Source organism: Raphanus sativus, chromosome 4 (genome assembly GCF_000801105.2).
Source record: "Raphanus sativus cultivar WK10039 chromosome 4, ASM80110v3, whole genome shotgun sequence".
Classification (NCBI taxonomy): Eukaryota; Viridiplantae; Streptophyta; class Magnoliopsida; order Brassicales; family Brassicaceae; genus Raphanus; species Raphanus sativus.
The window spans coordinates 1,318,947-1,336,915 of NC_079514.1; the positions used below are offsets into that span (position 1 = coordinate 1,318,947).

Genomic DNA, 17,969 nt, shown 5'->3' on the forward strand with positions numbered 1-17,969 from the left:
GGTCGCATTTATAAAATTTCAAAATAAGCTAAATTTTTTGAAAGATTAGGTGAGGAAAAATAATATCGAATATATACAGGTTACGTCCACATACTTATACCATATATATATGCACTAATACTATTTATGGAGATGATAATTAAAGAATCAGAGAGAATTATTTTGTTATATACACACTTACTAGGCTATTGGTCAATGGTCCTCCTACGCAATGAAACTTGAACAAAAAACACTTGATCGATTTCTACAACTGTTAATGATCTAGGGCCCTGCGTTAATACTACTCTCTGTGTTTCAAATCTCTTTATGTTTTAGGTTTTGTACAATTATTAATAAAATTCATTAAATCATAATATTAAATGATACAGTACTAGTTTTTTATGATTAACATTTTTTTAATTTTCAACCAATCAAAATTTAGTAAATATAATAAATTTTCTTAGAATTACCAATTTATTATTGTTTTCTATTAAAAATTACATTGAAAAAGATAAAAATATATCATTTTAAAACAATTTTTGTTTCCTAAAATTTGGATTAACTAGAAACGGAGAGAGTGCTAACTTAGTAACAAAGAAAGAAAAAACATTGATCAATTTCCACACTCTGACTTTCCGAATTCTTGTCACTGTGTATTGGTGAATAACACAATGATAAAAAGTCAATAAAAAGTCTCTCATCTATTCATACTCTATTTGAAAAGCTGTCATATACCAAATGCTCCCTCTATAATTTGGTGGGTCACGTCACATGCTCCCTAATAATTTCAAATGAAAAGTCATTATCCGAAAGAATAGATATATAGGATTAGGCGTAACGCCACGAAAATGAAATCGCAGAAACATGGATATCCATGAATGGACTGTCCACAAGGGATCTTCCAATAACCTTTCGCTTTTTGGTAAAACGTCAACAGTCAGTGAGTTGATGATGAACCCCTCGTGTTGTATCTTGTATGTAGTAGCTGCCAAACACTAACATACTCAAATCCACCCAATTAATAAAGCTCCGAAGCACTATAATTTTATTCGACTTTTTGACCTTCCTTATGACAAATGCGGTCAAACGGTCACGATGATATAACAACAATAACAATTGGACATTTCGTTTTCGATTCGAATCTAAATATTTGTATGAAATTTACTTATATATTTTTGGATAAAACGAGAGCTCTCGAGAGCTTTATGCACATTTGTTAAGTTGGAGATGCATCTTGATATAAATCCCCAAGTGATCCATTATCCATGTGAATTTGCTCGTTTGAGTTGTTAAATTCATCTGTTTATTCAGATATATACTAAATGATTATTTTCGTATACAATATTACATGTGATTCTTTAACTTCATTTTCACACTTTTATGACTGATTCATTTGTAACACTTGATTTTAATCTTACTGAATTTATAAAAAAAAAACTCAATTGTTTCTTAAAAAAAAAAGATCACTACTTAACGCGTACAAGTTGGATACGGTGATCTGTTTCAGCTGGAAAAAAGTTACTAGATACAATATTAAAACATTTATATCTTATTCTTTTGGAATTTTAAGTATAGATGATCTACTTTATTTAAAGGTTCAGCAGAATAACCACTTTTAAGAGAAAGCATGACATATGAGGTGGTACATATATATGGACAATCTTTTTGCTGATAATGAGAAACAACTAGAATTTTGGATTTTGCTCTTTAGCTTTCTTCGTTATTGCCTTCTACGGGTACGTTCAGTTCATCTACATATATATACACACATGCAGCCATTATCTACAGTGGTTACAACAAATGCAAATGCTTTTGTTCCCAAGTAATTTGGTGGATTTTGTTTTCATTTTCTTTTAATTCTTCAGGAGATATAATTTTGCAAAGCAACAGCCAAATTGTCCTAGTCCTCTCATATCCATAGCTGGTTTACGAACAGAGTCTTAAACGTGGAAAGAATTAAAATGAGTCGAATACTTGTGGATATAATAAAATCTTGTATAGGAGGAAAACAGTTTTACGGGGTGTATTGAATCTGAAAGTTAAAATGATTTGATTTTTAATGAATTTTTAGATGATTGCAGGAGAATTAGAGAATTTAGTGTGATTTTTGTTAAAACATTCTAGAATCTCATTTAAAACAGTGAGATTTGTATTTTTATTTTTATAACTAACGAACTCCCTTCAAACACTCGAGAACATTTAAAGCACTCTAAAATCTCTAACTTAAATTTTGTTCAATAACAGTGGATTTCAGAGTGTTTTATAAAATTTCAAGTTCAATAATACTGGATTTTAAAGTATTTTTTAAAATCCACGTTTGAATAACAGTAGATTTATCATTTTAATACAAATCACTTCAAATCCTTAATTGAATATATCCCCCTTAGTGTTTTAAAAAAAAAAATCTTGCATGTGGGATGTGGCCTATTTGAAAATAGGGACTATGATTGATCGTCTACACTCTACACAAACCAAAAGACCTAATTCGAAACAGTTTGCTTTAATATTGTACCTCAAATCACGCAGGTATAGTATCTTAGCAAAGCATTGTGTCGATTGTCGAACACACTATATATATCGAATGTAACGTATTTATCAGAATTAATAATTTCATACAAGTTGATTGTAACATGTTTCTCCTTTCTTATTTTGATTTTATTCATATATGAGATGGTAGATTGTTATAATTCATCTTCGTGAATGGTAGGGTTTTATAAACATGTTTCACAAAAAAAAAGTGGTTTTTGAAAAGACAAGGCATACATGTGGACTTCATCCATTAGCTGCACCTGATATGTTCCCCAGACTATCTACTCTCCAGTGACTAGCGGTCACAAACTCTTTGAGTTCCCTATATATACCTTATTAGGCACTTAGATAATCTTGCATTCTTGCTTACAAATTAACTAAACCTGATCCATATAGAAGCCCAAAACATTCAAATATTCATCACTTCAGATTTTTCTTGTCAATATCCCTTTTGGTTACTTGCATTAATTCTCGAAGATGGGAATTCAATTGATTGGACTATCTAACGCCAAGCAAAAGCTTCAAAGAAGCTTATCAACAAAAATCGCAAGCTTTTTGGCCATGTCAGGTACTAATAATGTCCCAAAGGGTCATGTGGCCGTCTACGTGGGTGAGACTTATCAAAGAAAAACGAGATTTGTGATACCTATATCGTATTTAAACCATCCATTGTTCCAAGATTTGTTGAATCTTGCGGAAGAAGAGTTTGGGTTCGATCATCCCATGGGATGTCTAACCATCCCTTGTACTGAAGACTACTTCACTGCTCTAGCTTCTATTCTAAATGGTTCGTGATAAGAGGGATCATTGGTCACCATAATATTCATTAAGTTCCTCTTTACGTATATTTGTGTATTTTCTTTAAATGTATTTAAGGAAGTGGAAAGAAAATAACTCGAGATTGCGATACTTATTGTGAGTCTGTTTCAATTTTGGATCTAAAAAGATCTTGTGAGTTCTTCTAAGTTCTAACTATTTTTTTTTTTTGTCATCAACAACACAGACTCATATAGACTCTGCACACTCTAAGTTCTAACTATTCCATTTGTGAAAAACTTACTTTCTCAAAAGTTATAAGATTATTTCTATGTAGATTTGTTACTTTTCGATATATATATAGCGGATTGTTTTTCATAAGTTACTTTATGGAGGCAATTCGAAAGGACTTCAAACGGTAAGATTTGTTCCTAAATCATATTATTAAGTACAAAATTCTTACATTTTGAAGTTTGCATATCACATATTAATATATGGTTTCAAAAGTTTAATTGTCTTTACATGTTAACTTAATAGAAATGTCTCGATTACAATCTGAGTCACGGTTGCTATATGAGAAGACCACTGTGAATCTTGCATTTTATTTTGACTTGGAAAACTAATATATTTAATCAGTCAAAAACTAATATTTAATCAAAAGTTAATTTTTATTTAAATTTAGATTTTTTGGTTAGATAAAAATTTTAAATTAATACTAAATTATTTAAATTCATTATTTGACTTATAAAATCATGGAAAAGATAAATAATAATTTATTAAATTAACTAATGACTCCTAAAAACATGAAAAATGATAAATAATCAGCTTGATCACTAAAATTGTTTATTAAAACTAATATTTATCCAAGCTAATATTTTATCTAATAAGAACCAATGATAAGATAAATATAACTATGATACTATATATCCATAGAATTTGTTAATATTTATTTATTAATTATTTCAAATATTATGATATATAAATATATAGTTTTTAATCAACCTATAATCAAATCTAATATGAAAAATAAAAATGCGAGTGTCGTGGTGATTAGTATTTGGGATTAGAAAGTTTTTGGAATCAACCAAGACTTTAATAATACTATTGTTAAAACTAATGATTTATTCTAAAATCATGAAAATATATATAAATAAATATAATTATTATATATTTACTAGAATTTGTTAATATCTATTTTTAATTATTTCAAATATCATGACAAATATTTATATCAAAATAGAATCTCAAATAACATTGAAACTAATGATTCAACTTAAAATCATGGAAAACTTGACAACAACAAAAATTATTTTTAAATAGTAGTATATATATCAAAAAGAAAATACCATTTATAAGTATCAAATCTGTGATATGGTTAAGCTACAGTTATGACAGGAAGACTCAAACATAACAATCATTAGGTGGCATCAATAGTCGCCTAAACTTACTAGATAATCATAAACAATCATCCATATGATTTAGACACTGAACTTATAAGAGCCACGAAAAAATATTGTGGTCCATCTCTAATATCTGGAAATCCCGTAGATTTACGTACTTTTTTTTTTTTTTTTTTTTTTTTTCATTCCATTCCAAAAATGAGATACTGTTTTCGAATACACTTATTTGAAATAAAAGCTAAAACAGAGGAAAATAGCACTATGTTAAGGGATTATAAAAGAAGAAACACTTGTGAAGCAGGGTCTGTTGAGTAGGAGAGACGTGAGATCGAAAGTGACTGCGACTTAGGCATCGAAGTAGCGGAACCACAACTGCAAATAAGACTCATTCACCGATGAAGATTGTTGGAGCCTACGAGAAATAGCAGGCAAAAGCGCACGATCCAAACCAATTAACTTGGCTTTGAGAATAACCTTACATTCCTTGACTATAAGAAGTGAGGGTCTGGACTTAGACGTATGCAACCTCAGATTCCTTTCCTTCCAGAGAGCATAGACAAGAGCTTGGACCAGTAAATTGCAAATAGTCCTTAATTTGCGGTTGGGAGAAGATGACGGGAGCCAATTGATGATAGGCTCGAATTGTTGTGGAGGATTGAAACTAGCATGACTGAAAAAGACATCCCAAACCTCTCGAGAGAAAGAGCATCTGAAAAACAAATGATCTCGATCCTCATCGTGGTTGTTGCAAAGAAGACAGGTCGCTGAGACGTTAGAACCCCACTGACGCAATCTATCTCGCGTAGGAAGTCTGTTGAGAACTGTGACCCATGCTTGGAAGGCATGCTTTGGAATTCTCACTTTGAACCATATTGATTGATGCCAAGGAACAAGAGGGGGCGCAGGATTCAGGGTCTGCCAAGTTTTAGAGGCACTGAACTGACCAGGCTCAGAATCCAAGCTGTTCCTCCAGAGAAATTTGTCGGATGCATCTGTTGTGGAGAGAACAGGAGGCGTAGGTGGGAGACAAGCTTTGATTAGTTGAATAATACGATGACGTCCTGTAGGAAGAGACCAAGCGCCATCTGAAATAGACTCTGAGACAGTTGCCAAGCTACGAACTCCTAATTCTCGCGGACCATTTGCACCTGAAAGGCTAATTAAAGGACCGAGTCCCGTCCAGTTGTCGTGCCAGAAGAGGGCTTCTCTACCCGACTGAATCCGACAGTAAACAAAGGGACGAGCAATGGAACGCAAGTTCATAAGACGACGCCAAAGCCAGGATCCGGAACCCCCATAATCTGCTGACCAAAACACTCCGTCCTTGATAATATGTTCTTTAATCCAAGCTACCCATAATGATCCAGTTGCTGCAAACAGCAACCAAATAAGTTTCAATCCAAACACCGTATTGATTTAGATTTACGTACTTGATTCTTGGTTCAAATTGAATCAAAATTTAAGTTAACCTAAGATTATTTTAAGATTGATAAAATAAATGAAACATGAAATTGATTCAAAATTGAAGAAGAACATATTTATAATAGCATCCGTAAAACTGTTTTTAATCATTCACGCGATGACATCAATTTTTATTTGCTTCCATGCTTTTTTGTTTTTGTTTTCGAGTTTCTATTTGCAACTCTTCTCATTCAACATACAGAGGATAGTGGATACCTATCACTAATCCATATACATCAAGTTACTATCTTTAGGTCGAAAAAGCGAAGTAGATAGCACAATCAAACTAATTGACGTAAGGACAAAGATAGTAGGCCATAGGCAGCAAATAGCTATAGTATCTGTGACTATTTGGACTTCGATCTATTTCGATCACTTAACAGTACTATGTTGTATTTTCAAAACTCAGCCGTAGCTACAATCATTATCATTATAAAACCACATGCAGAGAGATAGTCAGATCTTATCCACCGAACATGATTAACCCCGATCTCTTAACCAGGATTTTTAACTCATGATTTGATTTTTTTTTTTGTTTTTTATATATTTTTTACCTAATAGACGATTCTTATATCTTTTATTTAAGAGACGGTTCTTAGTTTTTCTTAGTTTAAATCTAAAAAAAATTAAGAACTGTCTCTTATCCAAAGTTAAGAATCTCAGTTAAAAGATCTAAGATTAATGATGGTCTAACTTACCTCATCAAACTATTTAGAAAGCTCTACTATAGAGAAAAATAAGTATAAATATATAAAACCATCTCTTTACTCGTAGTTTGTCCCAGCAGTACGGTCCCTAGTTTGAGAGCGAAGGAAAATCTACTTCAAGACTCGGAACTTATTATACGAATGAGTTTCTTAATCATGCAGAGGAAGAGTTCGGATTTCATCACCCAGTGGGTGGTTTAACGATTCCTTGTCAAGAAGAAGCGTTTCTTCAACTCATCACTTCTCATCAGCTGCATTGATGAACACAATGATTTATAATTAATAGTCTTAAGGGTTTTGATGAATCTTGTTGCTCTCTCTTTCTAAGAAGAGAATTATAGGAAATTTAGGTGTGTATATATATGAGTGTTTAAAGCTTGTGTTCCGAAATAAGATTGTAAAAGTTTTTCTAGTAGCGGATTTGATTTCAAGTTTTAAAAGTTGTGTAGGAACTTTAAAACTTTTTTTGATATATACATTATCAAATTCTTGTTGTGTGTAATGCCTAACACATTGGAAACTATATATATTGAAACAAAATTAGTAACCAAATACTTGTTCTGCTCTCTATTTTTAAAAAGATGTAAGATTGAGTTACAATTTAGAATTCCGAAGTTAATATTTTGAGCGTTTTCACTATTATGACATGATTAGATGATATAGTACTGCCTCTAATACATCTAAGAAATAAATCAAAATTCCTTATATATTAAAAGAAAAGCATTACAACATTTTTGGTAACGACATATCATCACCACAATCATTCTTAGAATCTTTAGAAAAATATGTTGGTCTATCGAAATATATAATAAGCTTTTTATTAAATTTACCATAAATTAATTATTAATATTTTTTACTATTTTCTTATATAAAAATCATGGAATTGAACAATGTGGCTTTACTATATATGATAATTAATGATTTTTAATAATAAATATTTGATAAAAATATCATTCTACTCTCGATCATTTCATAAAAATTATAAATTTATTAAAACAAATTAAACAATCACATAAACTATATAATAAAATTTAGATTTTTCTGTATATGTTATATTTTAAAGTTTTAAAAACTATTATAAATAACTAAGTTGTTAAAAAAATTACACTGAGATTTCTGTGATCTATGGTTTACAATTTCGGTTATAACAAGATACAACGATTACAAAATTATATAACTTTGGAGTCTTATAATTTTGAAATTTTCTTTGATTTGTTTTTGAGAAACCTTTTGAACAAATATTGGAAACTTATAATATTTATACTTTAACTTTGCATTAAATGTTTTTAAAAATTATAAATTATTAAAAATATTAATCATCCCACAACTTTTTTGTTATAAGTGATTTTAAATTTTTGTTATAAAAATACTAATGATCAAAATAGAATAAGTGTTTGTTTGGATTAATAAAATTTATTTATGTGTTTTCACCAATTTAATTATATATGTAGAAATTACTAAATTTTTAACTATTTAGTATATATTTATTATTCATAATATATAAAAAATATAATACATAAAAATAATTTATATATAATATTCATCATGTGTAAGGCGCGGATCTTAACCTAGTTATTACTTCTATATAATGGGAAATCTCTGTTAAATAATTACTTTTATTTATTTTAATAACAGCTCTGACTTGCGTTATAAGTATAGTTTCCTAAAAATATAAATAAGACTTCCTGCAGGGTTTAAACTATTAAAAGGAATGGTGGCTCACATGCACTCTAAAAGAAACTTAAATGGGTTGTATGTGATGATAGTGTAACCGCGTTAATTATTCAAAAGAATGCATATTTTCTTCAAATAAATAATATTTATTGAAAATTATTGAAATAGTACTTGCGCAATTTTATTTGATGGTGAAACTTATCAAACAAATACGATGATTTTGTCATTGTATATTTAGATTATCAAGCACATGTTAGTCTCCGTTATTAGGAAGATATAATTCTGATCATAATAATGCAAATGAAACGTGACCATATTTTCAATAACAACTGAAATTTCTTAGAATAACTATAATGCATAATACTTGCGACTTACCATAAATATTCGAATCATACCTTGAGATCAAACATAGATGTGAATACATTTAGTAAAAAGAAAAGGAAGAAGTAATGCATACCTACAGTTTAAAAAAAAATCATAATGTTAATGCGATGGAACTATTGTTGTCAAGTTCTGGTGTTCTACAACCTCTACCTAGCTGGTATATTGAACGTGTTGATTCTACATTTTAAGAACACAGAGAAACCATGCATGTTCAATGTTTCTCATTTTCATGACTCCAAGCTTAGTATTACACATGAAGGTCCTCTTACTGATTTAATAATAATAGTAAATACAGATTTAATAATAGTTATTACAATATATAAATATAAAGTTTTATAGAGTCAATTTTATTCAAGACACAAAAGGGTCGTCCTTCTTTGAGTGGGGCTCTAGGGGTAACCATATAGACCAAAAGCCACCAACATTCAAGGGCCAACAAGAGACTTGCCAAAAGTGTATATTTTCATCTATGGTGACACTTGTTTCTGTTGTCTATTCATCATAAAAAATAGGACCAAACCTGATTCATGTAATGGCCAGAGATTTTAATGTGGCAGAGGAGCATGTGAGTCATGTAACTTTGGTGGGTCCCTATCTGATTAGATTCTTAAGTCACCCAGAGAAATCAGAATCAGCTTGATGCTTTCTAGGTAAACCGTATTTTTTGTTAAGCAGATCCCATGTGAAACCCTGCAAACTCCTAATAATTAAATACAAGAAAAATCTGTTGTATTATTAAACACAACTTCGAAATTTGATTCCATTACCTCTAAAGAATTCTATAAATAACAAGTAACTGAAACATAACTCCACCAAAACATTAATCTTTCTCCGCTTTCATAAAACAAATCATTCTAATTAATATTCTAAGACTCTTGCTTTAGACATGGCTATATTGTCGCGTGTTATCACCTCTAAACAGTCCCAGAAACAGCAATCTCGTGTTCCAAAAGGTCATGTTGCGGTTTATGTTGGAGAAGAGATGGAGAACAAGAAGAGATTTGTGGTTCCCATTTCTTATTTGAACCATCCTTCGTTTCAGGGTTTGCTAAATCGAGCAGAGGAAGAGTTTGGTTTCAATCATCCGATTGGTGGACTGACGATTCCTTGCAGAGAAGAAACATTCGTGGGTCTTTTGAATTCTTATGGTTGTGTTGTTTCAACTTGAGACGTCTTTTTTGGGAAACCTCAAAGTTTTTTTCTGTCCATTTTATGGATTTTTTGTTGGTTGTTCCCTTTGTTTATTTCTGCAAAGGTGAACATACTGAATCAGCATGTAAATATGTTGTGTAACCAGTCAAATCAGGTTATACTATTTGTACTTCCACAAAACATTGATGAAACCCATTTTTCATGTTTTTGAAAATAATCTTATTATATATAGTCTTTCGGAATATCCAAAGTAACTTAGCTTTGTTGATGATTTATAGGTAGAAGAATCAGTGATAAAAAGAAAAGATAAAGAATTACATTGTTTCAGAGATTCAAAAAGAGGTAATTGGGTGAAAAACAACAAGAATTAGCCTGACCCAATTAATATGTATTTTAAAAGTCATTACCATTTATTTCGATTCCATTATTTACATGATCATACGAGTAGAATAAATTAATTTTTTGGATTTAATCAAATTGTAGAAACTTATTTTATTTTTGAAACAGTTGTATAGCTCATTAACAAAAAAAAATTCCACTAATTGCAGAATGGTAAACCCAAAGACCATCGTTATTGAATTATTGCATAGTTCTTGGAACACTAGGGACGACCTATAGCATTTGCAAGAGAAACTCTGCACTAGACCTTAACAAAAATTACTATTACAGTTTAATTAATATCTTGGTGGCAAAAATCAGCCTTGACTAAACAAACCAAATTCTTTATTTAAAAAGAAAACTTCGAATTTTTGGAAATAATAGATAAAGGATCCAAACTTTTATTTTAAACAAAATAGCATATAACTTTTTAATTAATTGAACTGGCCATGTTATCGGCAAATGATAGGTCTTCGTCATAAGTTTCCTTTTCTGATTGTGATGCGTTAACTACTGTATATTGTCATTATCATTTAGAGGTATGTGATTTGCAAATATTTTCAGTTTGAGTGTACATGGGAGATAGTATCATGGCAATTATATCTTGTATGAAGTATAAGTTCAAGAGAATGACATTTTAACAAAATTGAATCAACATGCCCTTTAATAGCTTGAGGATTCGCAAGTCGCATATCAAATCAAGATAACATCAATGTTACAGTGTAATTCATGATGAAATTCTTATATACTTTGTCGTATAAAAGACGTTCCGAAATTCAACTCATAGACACACACATGCTACGAAACAAAAGTTTATATGTAGTCATGTAGACACACAATTTTTTTCGTAATTTCAACAACAACAAAAAATAGTTCTGAAATCTTGATCTGACGTCGTTTTCACCTATAACAAATGTAGAGTCTCCAACTAGAAAATCAAGAATTATTCCAAGAAGCATCTATATGATTAGAGACTGAATTGGGTCATTAGATGCGGCTCAGGAAATCAAAGATCGAAATGTAATGATTTGTTAGTTGCAGCTTCAAGACATTGAGAATATTTAATGATTTCCCACTGAGAAGATTCGCATATATCAGAAGAAAACCAATTCCATGCTTGACCAAATTGAGCATTTCTTCTATACCTAGATGTGAAATATCAAATTGCTTATCTGTATCCTGAATTTTTGCTCCATGTTGATTTGTATTTCATACAATGTGACAAGTTGCGCTCACAGTCTTCTTTGAAAGTCCTTTGTCCACTTGTTATTATCTGTTACAAAAGCACACATTTCAACGTCGAAGAGAAGCAGAATATAATTTCATAATAGCTTTGAATTTTCAACATAATTTTACAATTTTATATATGTAAGAACAGAGGCGTTCAAAAACAATATAAGAACAGAGAACTTTTTCTTGAAGAGCTTGATAAACAAGTTGAGCCATGTGACAAGATATTAAAAGTCAAACAACAACTTACAATGAGAAAGAAAAAGAACTCATTAAATACCCTTAAATCATTAAAACGTAATGAATCATAAGAGCATCTCCATTGGTGAACCTCATGGGGAGGTTCACAATTTTTTTTTTTTTTCACTTTCTGATTTTTTTTCAAAATAAAATAAAATAATAATAATAATAATCAAACCAATTGCGGGCCGACACGTGTCGTGGGGTCCGCAGAAAAGCTAAGAGACAGGTTCACTCCTGTGAACTTTCGCGAGACAAGTTCAAAAAAATATTGTTAATTTATTGTTAACAATCGCTATTTTAAAGATTCTCCATTTATTATAAATATAGGCAGTCTCATCACCACCTTTCTTCATCCCAAGTGGACTGGAAACCTTAAGAAAAGAACTTTCATAGAAAAATCGTTTAACACCTCTGGTCCTAAAGCAAAAACAAAGATGGGTCTGAGCCGTTGTGCGATCACAAATGCAACAAAACAGACATTGAAGCTATACAGAAACCGAACATCATCATCATTGGATCAAGTCCCTAAAGGGCATATGGTAGTGTACGTTGGAGAACAGATTGAGAAGGAGAAAAAGAGATTTGTGGTTCCAATTTCGTTTCTGAATGATCCTTCTTTCAGAGAGTTCCTTAGTCGAGCAGAGGAAGAGTTTGGATTCGATCATCCAATGGGAGGCTTGACCCTTCCATGTAGAGAAGAAGTGTTTCTTGATCTCATCGCTTCTCGGTATCAATAAGAGAAGTTTGTATCATTTTAGTAGAATTGTAATCATAGAGGTTTTGAGAATTCGTTCTAGAGATCGAGGTACTTTTCATTATCTGTTCCCATGTATTTTTTTATAACATGGAGAACCAGAAGAATTTATATGTCTAAGATTTATATCCACATTTTATATTTATGTTGAATATAATTTCATTATTAAATGTAAGTAACAAACAATTGGGAGCATCCAAACCAATGTAATATTGGAGTATTTACTGATTATGTTTGTGAGCATCCAAACCAATGTAATAATTTCTATACGAACCTCGTTGGCTTGGTAGCCTGGTACAACAATGATTATGTTTGTGATTCCAACATCAATAATTCTTTGACTAAAATGTACTTTTTTCAAAAAAAAAAAAAATCAATAATTCAATACAAAACAGTTGGCGTCAGTGACTTGAATTTGATTATTGTACTTTTACAATTTTTAAATAAATACATCAATTAAGAGGCCCATAAAATTTAGGCCAAATAAACTAATTAATAAGCCCACATATAATTTTCTAAAATCCAAAACTTGTTTGGTTTAGCCCATAAACTTTAGTTACAATCACTAACATAGGATATATCCTTTAGTGTATTCGATGCAGCTCAAGGTCCAGTGTGTCACTGAAACTAATAATTTATCACAGCTATGCATTTGCTGCGGATAATATAAGAACAAGATAAGAAAGACAAATAAGAAATTGACTGTACAAATCTAACGTGCCTCTCTGTTTCTTCTTGTCTTAATAAGAGGAAGTCCGTTTGATCGCAAAGAGGATAAGAACTCTCAAACCAGCCACTCTTGACGCCATGCTTGATGTTCTTTGTTAACCATGCTTGTCATAGCAAGAAGCTTTAGTTAGTTTCTCTGTCTATTCTTTTGAAGTGCAAAATCACACTCTTGTGTTGGCTCTGAACAAATATCGTTTAATTACAGCTAAGCATGTTCCAAAGAAAAAATAAATTAAATCTAAGCTTAAAGATTATGTATTAAGAGAAAATACTTAAAGAACTTTTTTAGAAAGAGTCAATGCAATAAACATGAAGCTCCTGAATCTCACACCTAATTTTCACCAAATATCAACTAGACAGAACACACCGCAGAAGACGCAGGTCATAAACTGCAAAAGTGTTAGCGTATATATATGCCATCACTTTGACTCTTTTTAACAGACACAACAAGAGAAACAAGATTGTAATGGGGAGCATCGATGCCACAGAGTTGTGTTCAGAGAAGAAACCAAACCCAGGGAAAGCGACCATTCTTTCTATCGGTAAAGCCTTTCCTCACCAGCTAGTGATGCAAGAGTACTTGGTCGATGGCTACTTCAAAACCACCAACTGTGACGACCCCGAACTCAAACAGAAGCTTACTCGCCTCTGCAAGACAACGACGGTGAAAACAAGGTACGTTGTAATGTCAGAGGAGATACTAACAAAGTATCCAGAACTCGCCATCGAAGGAGGATCCACCGTGACGCAGCGTCTGGACATATGCAACGACGCCGTAACTGAAATGGCAGTGGAAGCTTCAAGATCGTGCATCAAGAACTGGGGCCACTCTGTTTCCGACATAACTCACCTTGTCTACGTCTCTTCAAGCGAAGCTCGTCTCCCTGGTGGTGACCTTTACTTAGCCAAAGGGCTTGGTCTTAGCCCTGAGACGCACCGTGTTCTGCTCTACTTCGTCGGCTGCTCTGGAGGCGTTGCGGGTCTCCGTGTAGCCAAAGACATAGCCGAGAACAATCCGGGTAGTAGAGTCTTGCTTGCCACGTCAGAGACGACCATCATTGGTTTCAAACCTCCCAGTAAAGATAGACCGTATGATCTTGTTGGGGTCGCTTTATTTGGTGATGGAGCCGGAGCTATGATCATCGGGTCTGATCCAGACCCGATTAGTGAGAAGCCACTCTTTGAGCTTCACACCGCAATTCAAAATTTCCTGCCAGGTAAACCAAAGCCGGTTCTAGGCGCAACCGAAAGAAATATTGACTATTTAGTCTCAAAATTTTTACGAGTATTATACATATTTATATTGTTCTCCAAATTGTCAAAAAATTGTAATTAAAATTAACCTAAAGATATTTATGACCTACTAAATCTTAGCAATATTTTTGAGATTAACTTGGACTGCATATTCTTGGCGCAGACACGGAGAAGACGATAGATGGGAGGCTAACAGAAACAGGGATAAACTTCACGCTGTCAAGAGAGCTTCCACAGATAATAGAAGACAACGTGGAGAGTTTCTGCAAGAAGTTGATAGGAAAAGCAGGACTGGCTAATAAAGACTATAACGAGATGTTTTGGGCGGTTCATCCGGGTGGACCAGCCATATTGAACCGAATGGAGAAGCGGCTTAACCTGTCGCCGGAGAAGCTGAGTCCAAGCAGAAGAGCTCTCATGGACTATGGCAACGCAAGTAGCAACTCGATTGTTTATGTGTTGGAGTATATGTTGGAGGAGAGCAGGAAAGCAAGGAACATGAGTGGAAGTGAAAATGAGTGGGGTCTGATACTGGCTTTTGGACCTGGTGTTACATTTGAAGGCATCGTTGCAAGGAACCTTGATGTTTGAGCTAAAAAGTGGGGGTTTTGGTTGTACCTTGAGACTCAAGAAACAATCAACTGTTGCTCTATAGTTATTTCAAGTTTTCAACAGAGATAAATGCATATAATAAGATATGAAGAATCTAAAAGAAATGAATTTTATTTACGATGCTTAAATTCCATAGTCTACATAATATTTCACAATGCAAAACAACTTAAAATGTGCAATTTCACTTCTACTTTATCAAAAGAGTTAACATGCTATCGTTGAACTATATATTACTTGCCTTATATTTCATCATTTAGGTTAGTATTGGACCATTATGTAATCTAGAGAGTTCATTGATTCATGACAAAGAAGCTTCACTCTCTTGTATGAGGATTCTCTTTTGTTTGATGAAGTTCTCTGTATATATACATTGTTATAAAGTGTATATAGACTACCACATAATATCTGAGTTTAGCTTGTTTTACATTCTTATTTAAAGTTTTTTTTTTTCAAATTGTTTCACCTAAACGCCGACGTATCAAGATTCCCTCTGCCATTTTCCGCGCACGTTATTACCGTAACGAACTTTGCTATCCTGCGCAGTGTTTGTTACCGTTCGCTTCAACGGCGTTTGCTCAACGACGGCGGGATGATCGGGGAAAAGAACCGTGATCCGTCGTACTCTATCCCGGAATCGCGATTCGGATTTTTGATTAGAGGATCTAATCGGTCAACAGGCCAATCGAATTCCGTACTCTGAATCAAACTCACGAAGACATCCTTCTTCTCCATCTGCTTCTTCTCCTTCGCCTCCGTTATACCGATCCTAGACGAGATCGTACGAAGAAGAGCTGGATCCAAGTAATCCTCAAGCTTTCTCTTCGGATTTCGCTTGAGCTGTGACGACGACGACGAACGGTTGTCTTCTCTGTTTTGATTACATCACATTGAATAATGAATATCAATATGATAAAACTCAGAAAAAATCGAGAGAGATGATGAGGAGGTTACAGAAGATAGAGAGAGGAAGATGAGTGGGGATGATGAATCGGAATCTGAGAATCAGCTCGGCCCATAGCTTTCCCCCGTCAATTAAAATAACTGGCAGATTGCATAGGATCCCCCTACATATATATCGTGAAATAAAAGCCCATTGAATTTGATCGTACTCTAAAATGAAAAAAAAATAATGGCCCATTAATCGATATTTAAGCCCATTTTCAACTCGTCAAATGGATTATATTGCAGGAGTTTTATACATATGAAAAGAAAATCTATAGACATCGAATATTCGTGGATTTGAAACTTCTTTGCCTCGATCCTAATTAATCTTAGCTGTTTGTGGGTTTAAAAGCTTATATGTCTAATTATATTGAACTTTAAGTTAAACCTCTAGACACTCAGATGAAGACCTAATATTTCACAAGTTTTAAGATTCACATATATATTCTCCATATCGAATGATGATAGTGAAACAACACAAACAGTGAAAGGATGGTAGACAGAAAGATATATACTTCCAAGGAAGAAACGAACGCAAGTATTGGCGCAAGAAGTCGAAGCCTAACTATTGAACAACTTTAGAAGACAAGCCACCAGACATTAGTCATAAGAAATTATAAGACATATATGTGGATAGGCACATGCATGATCATGCTATTATCTACTTACACCCATCAAAACTCATGTATCGACCATTGTTATCCACAAATCTTTACAGACATGGTTAATGGTTATGTCCCCTCAATGCGTGTGATTGTTTTAATAACTTTTTGATGATTTAGACCTTGAGTGTTTGTTTTTCCTGACATTTTACGCGTTATAATAGTGTTTTTTGCACAGAGAAAGAAATTTCGTTTAGGTTTGGTATTTGTCTTTATATTTTGCAATTTTTTTATTGAGAAAATGAACATATTTTAATGTGAATGGAAATGTTGACGTATATTCTGCGTTTTAATCTAGTATAACCTTATGAACTACATTTATTTCTGAAGTTGATTACATACTTGTTAAATTAGGTTGAAATTAAGTTGAAAGTTGAAACAGAACAAGTGGGAGCAGGAACTGTTAGTACCGTCGACCTTATGCGCCGATAGTTATTCTATATATAGCTTTAAATTTTAGTGTTTGGGTTTTTCTATTGGCATTTATAGCTCCGAATAATAACAGGTAGGGGTCCATGCAAACTCACTTTCATGTACGTAGATAATCATGTATCAATAATCCATCTAGTAACTATAGCTAACGTAATTATTAGAACACCACACATGTGACATATCTATATTTACATGCACACACACGTATGACGTATGGCATAATCCAATTAATGGTATGAATTGCTTAGCTTATACCATGCATGTTATGGGCAATTTCATCGGAAGACTACAAACTTCGGGACTGCAGAATTCTTCTTGGAGGTGTGTAGTGGCTTTGAACGTATTTTTAGGTTATATTACGTGAATACCTTATTTACCGACACCAAATGTTTACGATCGATATTCCCATTGAAAACCATCTAAATTAGGCTAATTAACTCGTAATCCGAGTCTAGTTGTATAAAACTGATCACGATTAAGTTGAATTTTATAATTATTGCTTCACATTTTTGTTGTTCAGCCCAAAAAGATTAGTTTTTAACTGACAAAAGACTAAGTTTTCAAGTTAAATTTTCCAAACAGATTTATTATTGTCTTCCTACTAGTCAGTGAGCCAAAACATTCTGTGATCCAAATAATATATAATATATATCAGTATATATAAAATGATCTTGTGTCTCATTGCTTAGCT

General features: G+C 32.6%; 5 protein-coding genes across 5 annotated transcripts; 3 read left to right on the forward strand and 2 right to left on the reverse strand.

Moving 5' to 3' along the window:
- The first annotated feature begins 2,884 nt into the window (after positions 1-2,884).
- On the forward strand, positions 2,885-3,546 carry LOC108853124 (auxin-induced protein 15A-like). The gene has a single exon (XM_018626581.2). It carries the CDS (start codon positions 2,986-2,988, stop codon positions 3,301-3,303), a length of 318 nt encoding a protein of 105 aa, XP_018482083.1. The 5' UTR covers positions 2,885-2,985; the 3' UTR covers positions 3,304-3,546.
- Positions 3,547-5,009: 1,463 nt separating this feature from the next.
- LOC130511979 (uncharacterized) lies at positions 5,010-5,927 on the reverse strand. Its single transcript, XM_057009987.1, has one exon. The coding sequence runs from the start codon at positions 5,925-5,927 to the stop codon at positions 5,010-5,012; it is 918 nt and encodes a 305-aa protein (XP_056865967.1).
- A 6,312-nt stretch (positions 5,928-12,239) lies between these two features.
- LOC108849929 (auxin-induced protein 15A-like) lies at positions 12,240-12,708 on the forward strand. The gene has a single exon (XM_018623530.2). The coding sequence runs from the start codon at positions 12,328-12,330 to the stop codon at positions 12,628-12,630; it is 303 nt and encodes a 100-aa protein (XP_018479032.1). The 5' UTR covers positions 12,240-12,327; the 3' UTR covers positions 12,631-12,708.
- Positions 12,709-13,782: 1,074 nt separating this feature from the next.
- Positions 13,783-15,346, forward strand: LOC130511884 (type III polyketide synthase B). Its single transcript, XM_057009712.1, has 2 exons — positions 13,783-14,593; positions 14,794-15,346. The coding sequence occupies exons 1-2, from the start codon at positions 13,843-13,845 to the stop codon at positions 15,219-15,221; spliced, it is 1,179 nt and encodes a 392-aa protein (XP_056865692.1). The 5' UTR covers positions 13,783-13,842; the 3' UTR covers positions 15,222-15,346.
- A 202-nt stretch (positions 15,347-15,548) lies between these two features.
- Positions 15,549-16,264, reverse strand: LOC108853230 (uncharacterized). Its single transcript, XM_018626672.2, has 2 exons — positions 16,194-16,264; positions 15,549-16,110 (listed from the first exon to the last, which is right to left on the reverse strand). The coding sequence occupies exons 1-2, from the start codon at positions 16,256-16,258 to the stop codon at positions 15,804-15,806; spliced, it is 372 nt and encodes a 123-aa protein (XP_018482174.2). The 5' UTR covers positions 16,259-16,264; the 3' UTR covers positions 15,549-15,803.
- Between the last annotated feature and the right edge of the window lie 1,705 nt (positions 16,265-17,969).

Coding starts and splice junctions, on each gene's coding strand:
- LOC108853124 (XM_018626581.2), top strand. CDS start 2,986: ATGGGAATTCAATTGATTGGACTATCTAACGCCAAGCAAAAGCTTCAA.
- LOC130511979 (XM_057009987.1), bottom strand. CDS start 5,927: ATGAACTTGCGTTCCATTGCTCGTCCCTTTGTTTACTGTCGGATTCAG.
- LOC108849929 (XM_018623530.2), top strand. CDS start 12,328: ATGGGTCTGAGCCGTTGTGCGATCACAAATGCAACAAAACAGACATTG.
- LOC130511884 (XM_057009712.1), top strand. CDS start 13,843: ATGGGGAGCATCGATGCCACAGAGTTGTGTTCAGAGAAGAAACCAAAC. Junction 14,594..14,793: donor AATTCAAAATTTCCTGCCAG/GTAAACCAAAGC, acceptor TTCTTGGCGCAG/ACACGGAGAAGACGATAGAT.
- LOC108853230 (XM_018626672.2), bottom strand. CDS start 16,258: ATGGGCCGAGCTGATTCTCAGATTCCGATTCATCATCCCCACTCATCT. Junction 16,111..16,193: donor TCTTCCTCTCTCTATCTTCT/GTAACCTCCTCA, acceptor TAATCAAAACAG/AGAAGACAACCGTTCGTCGT.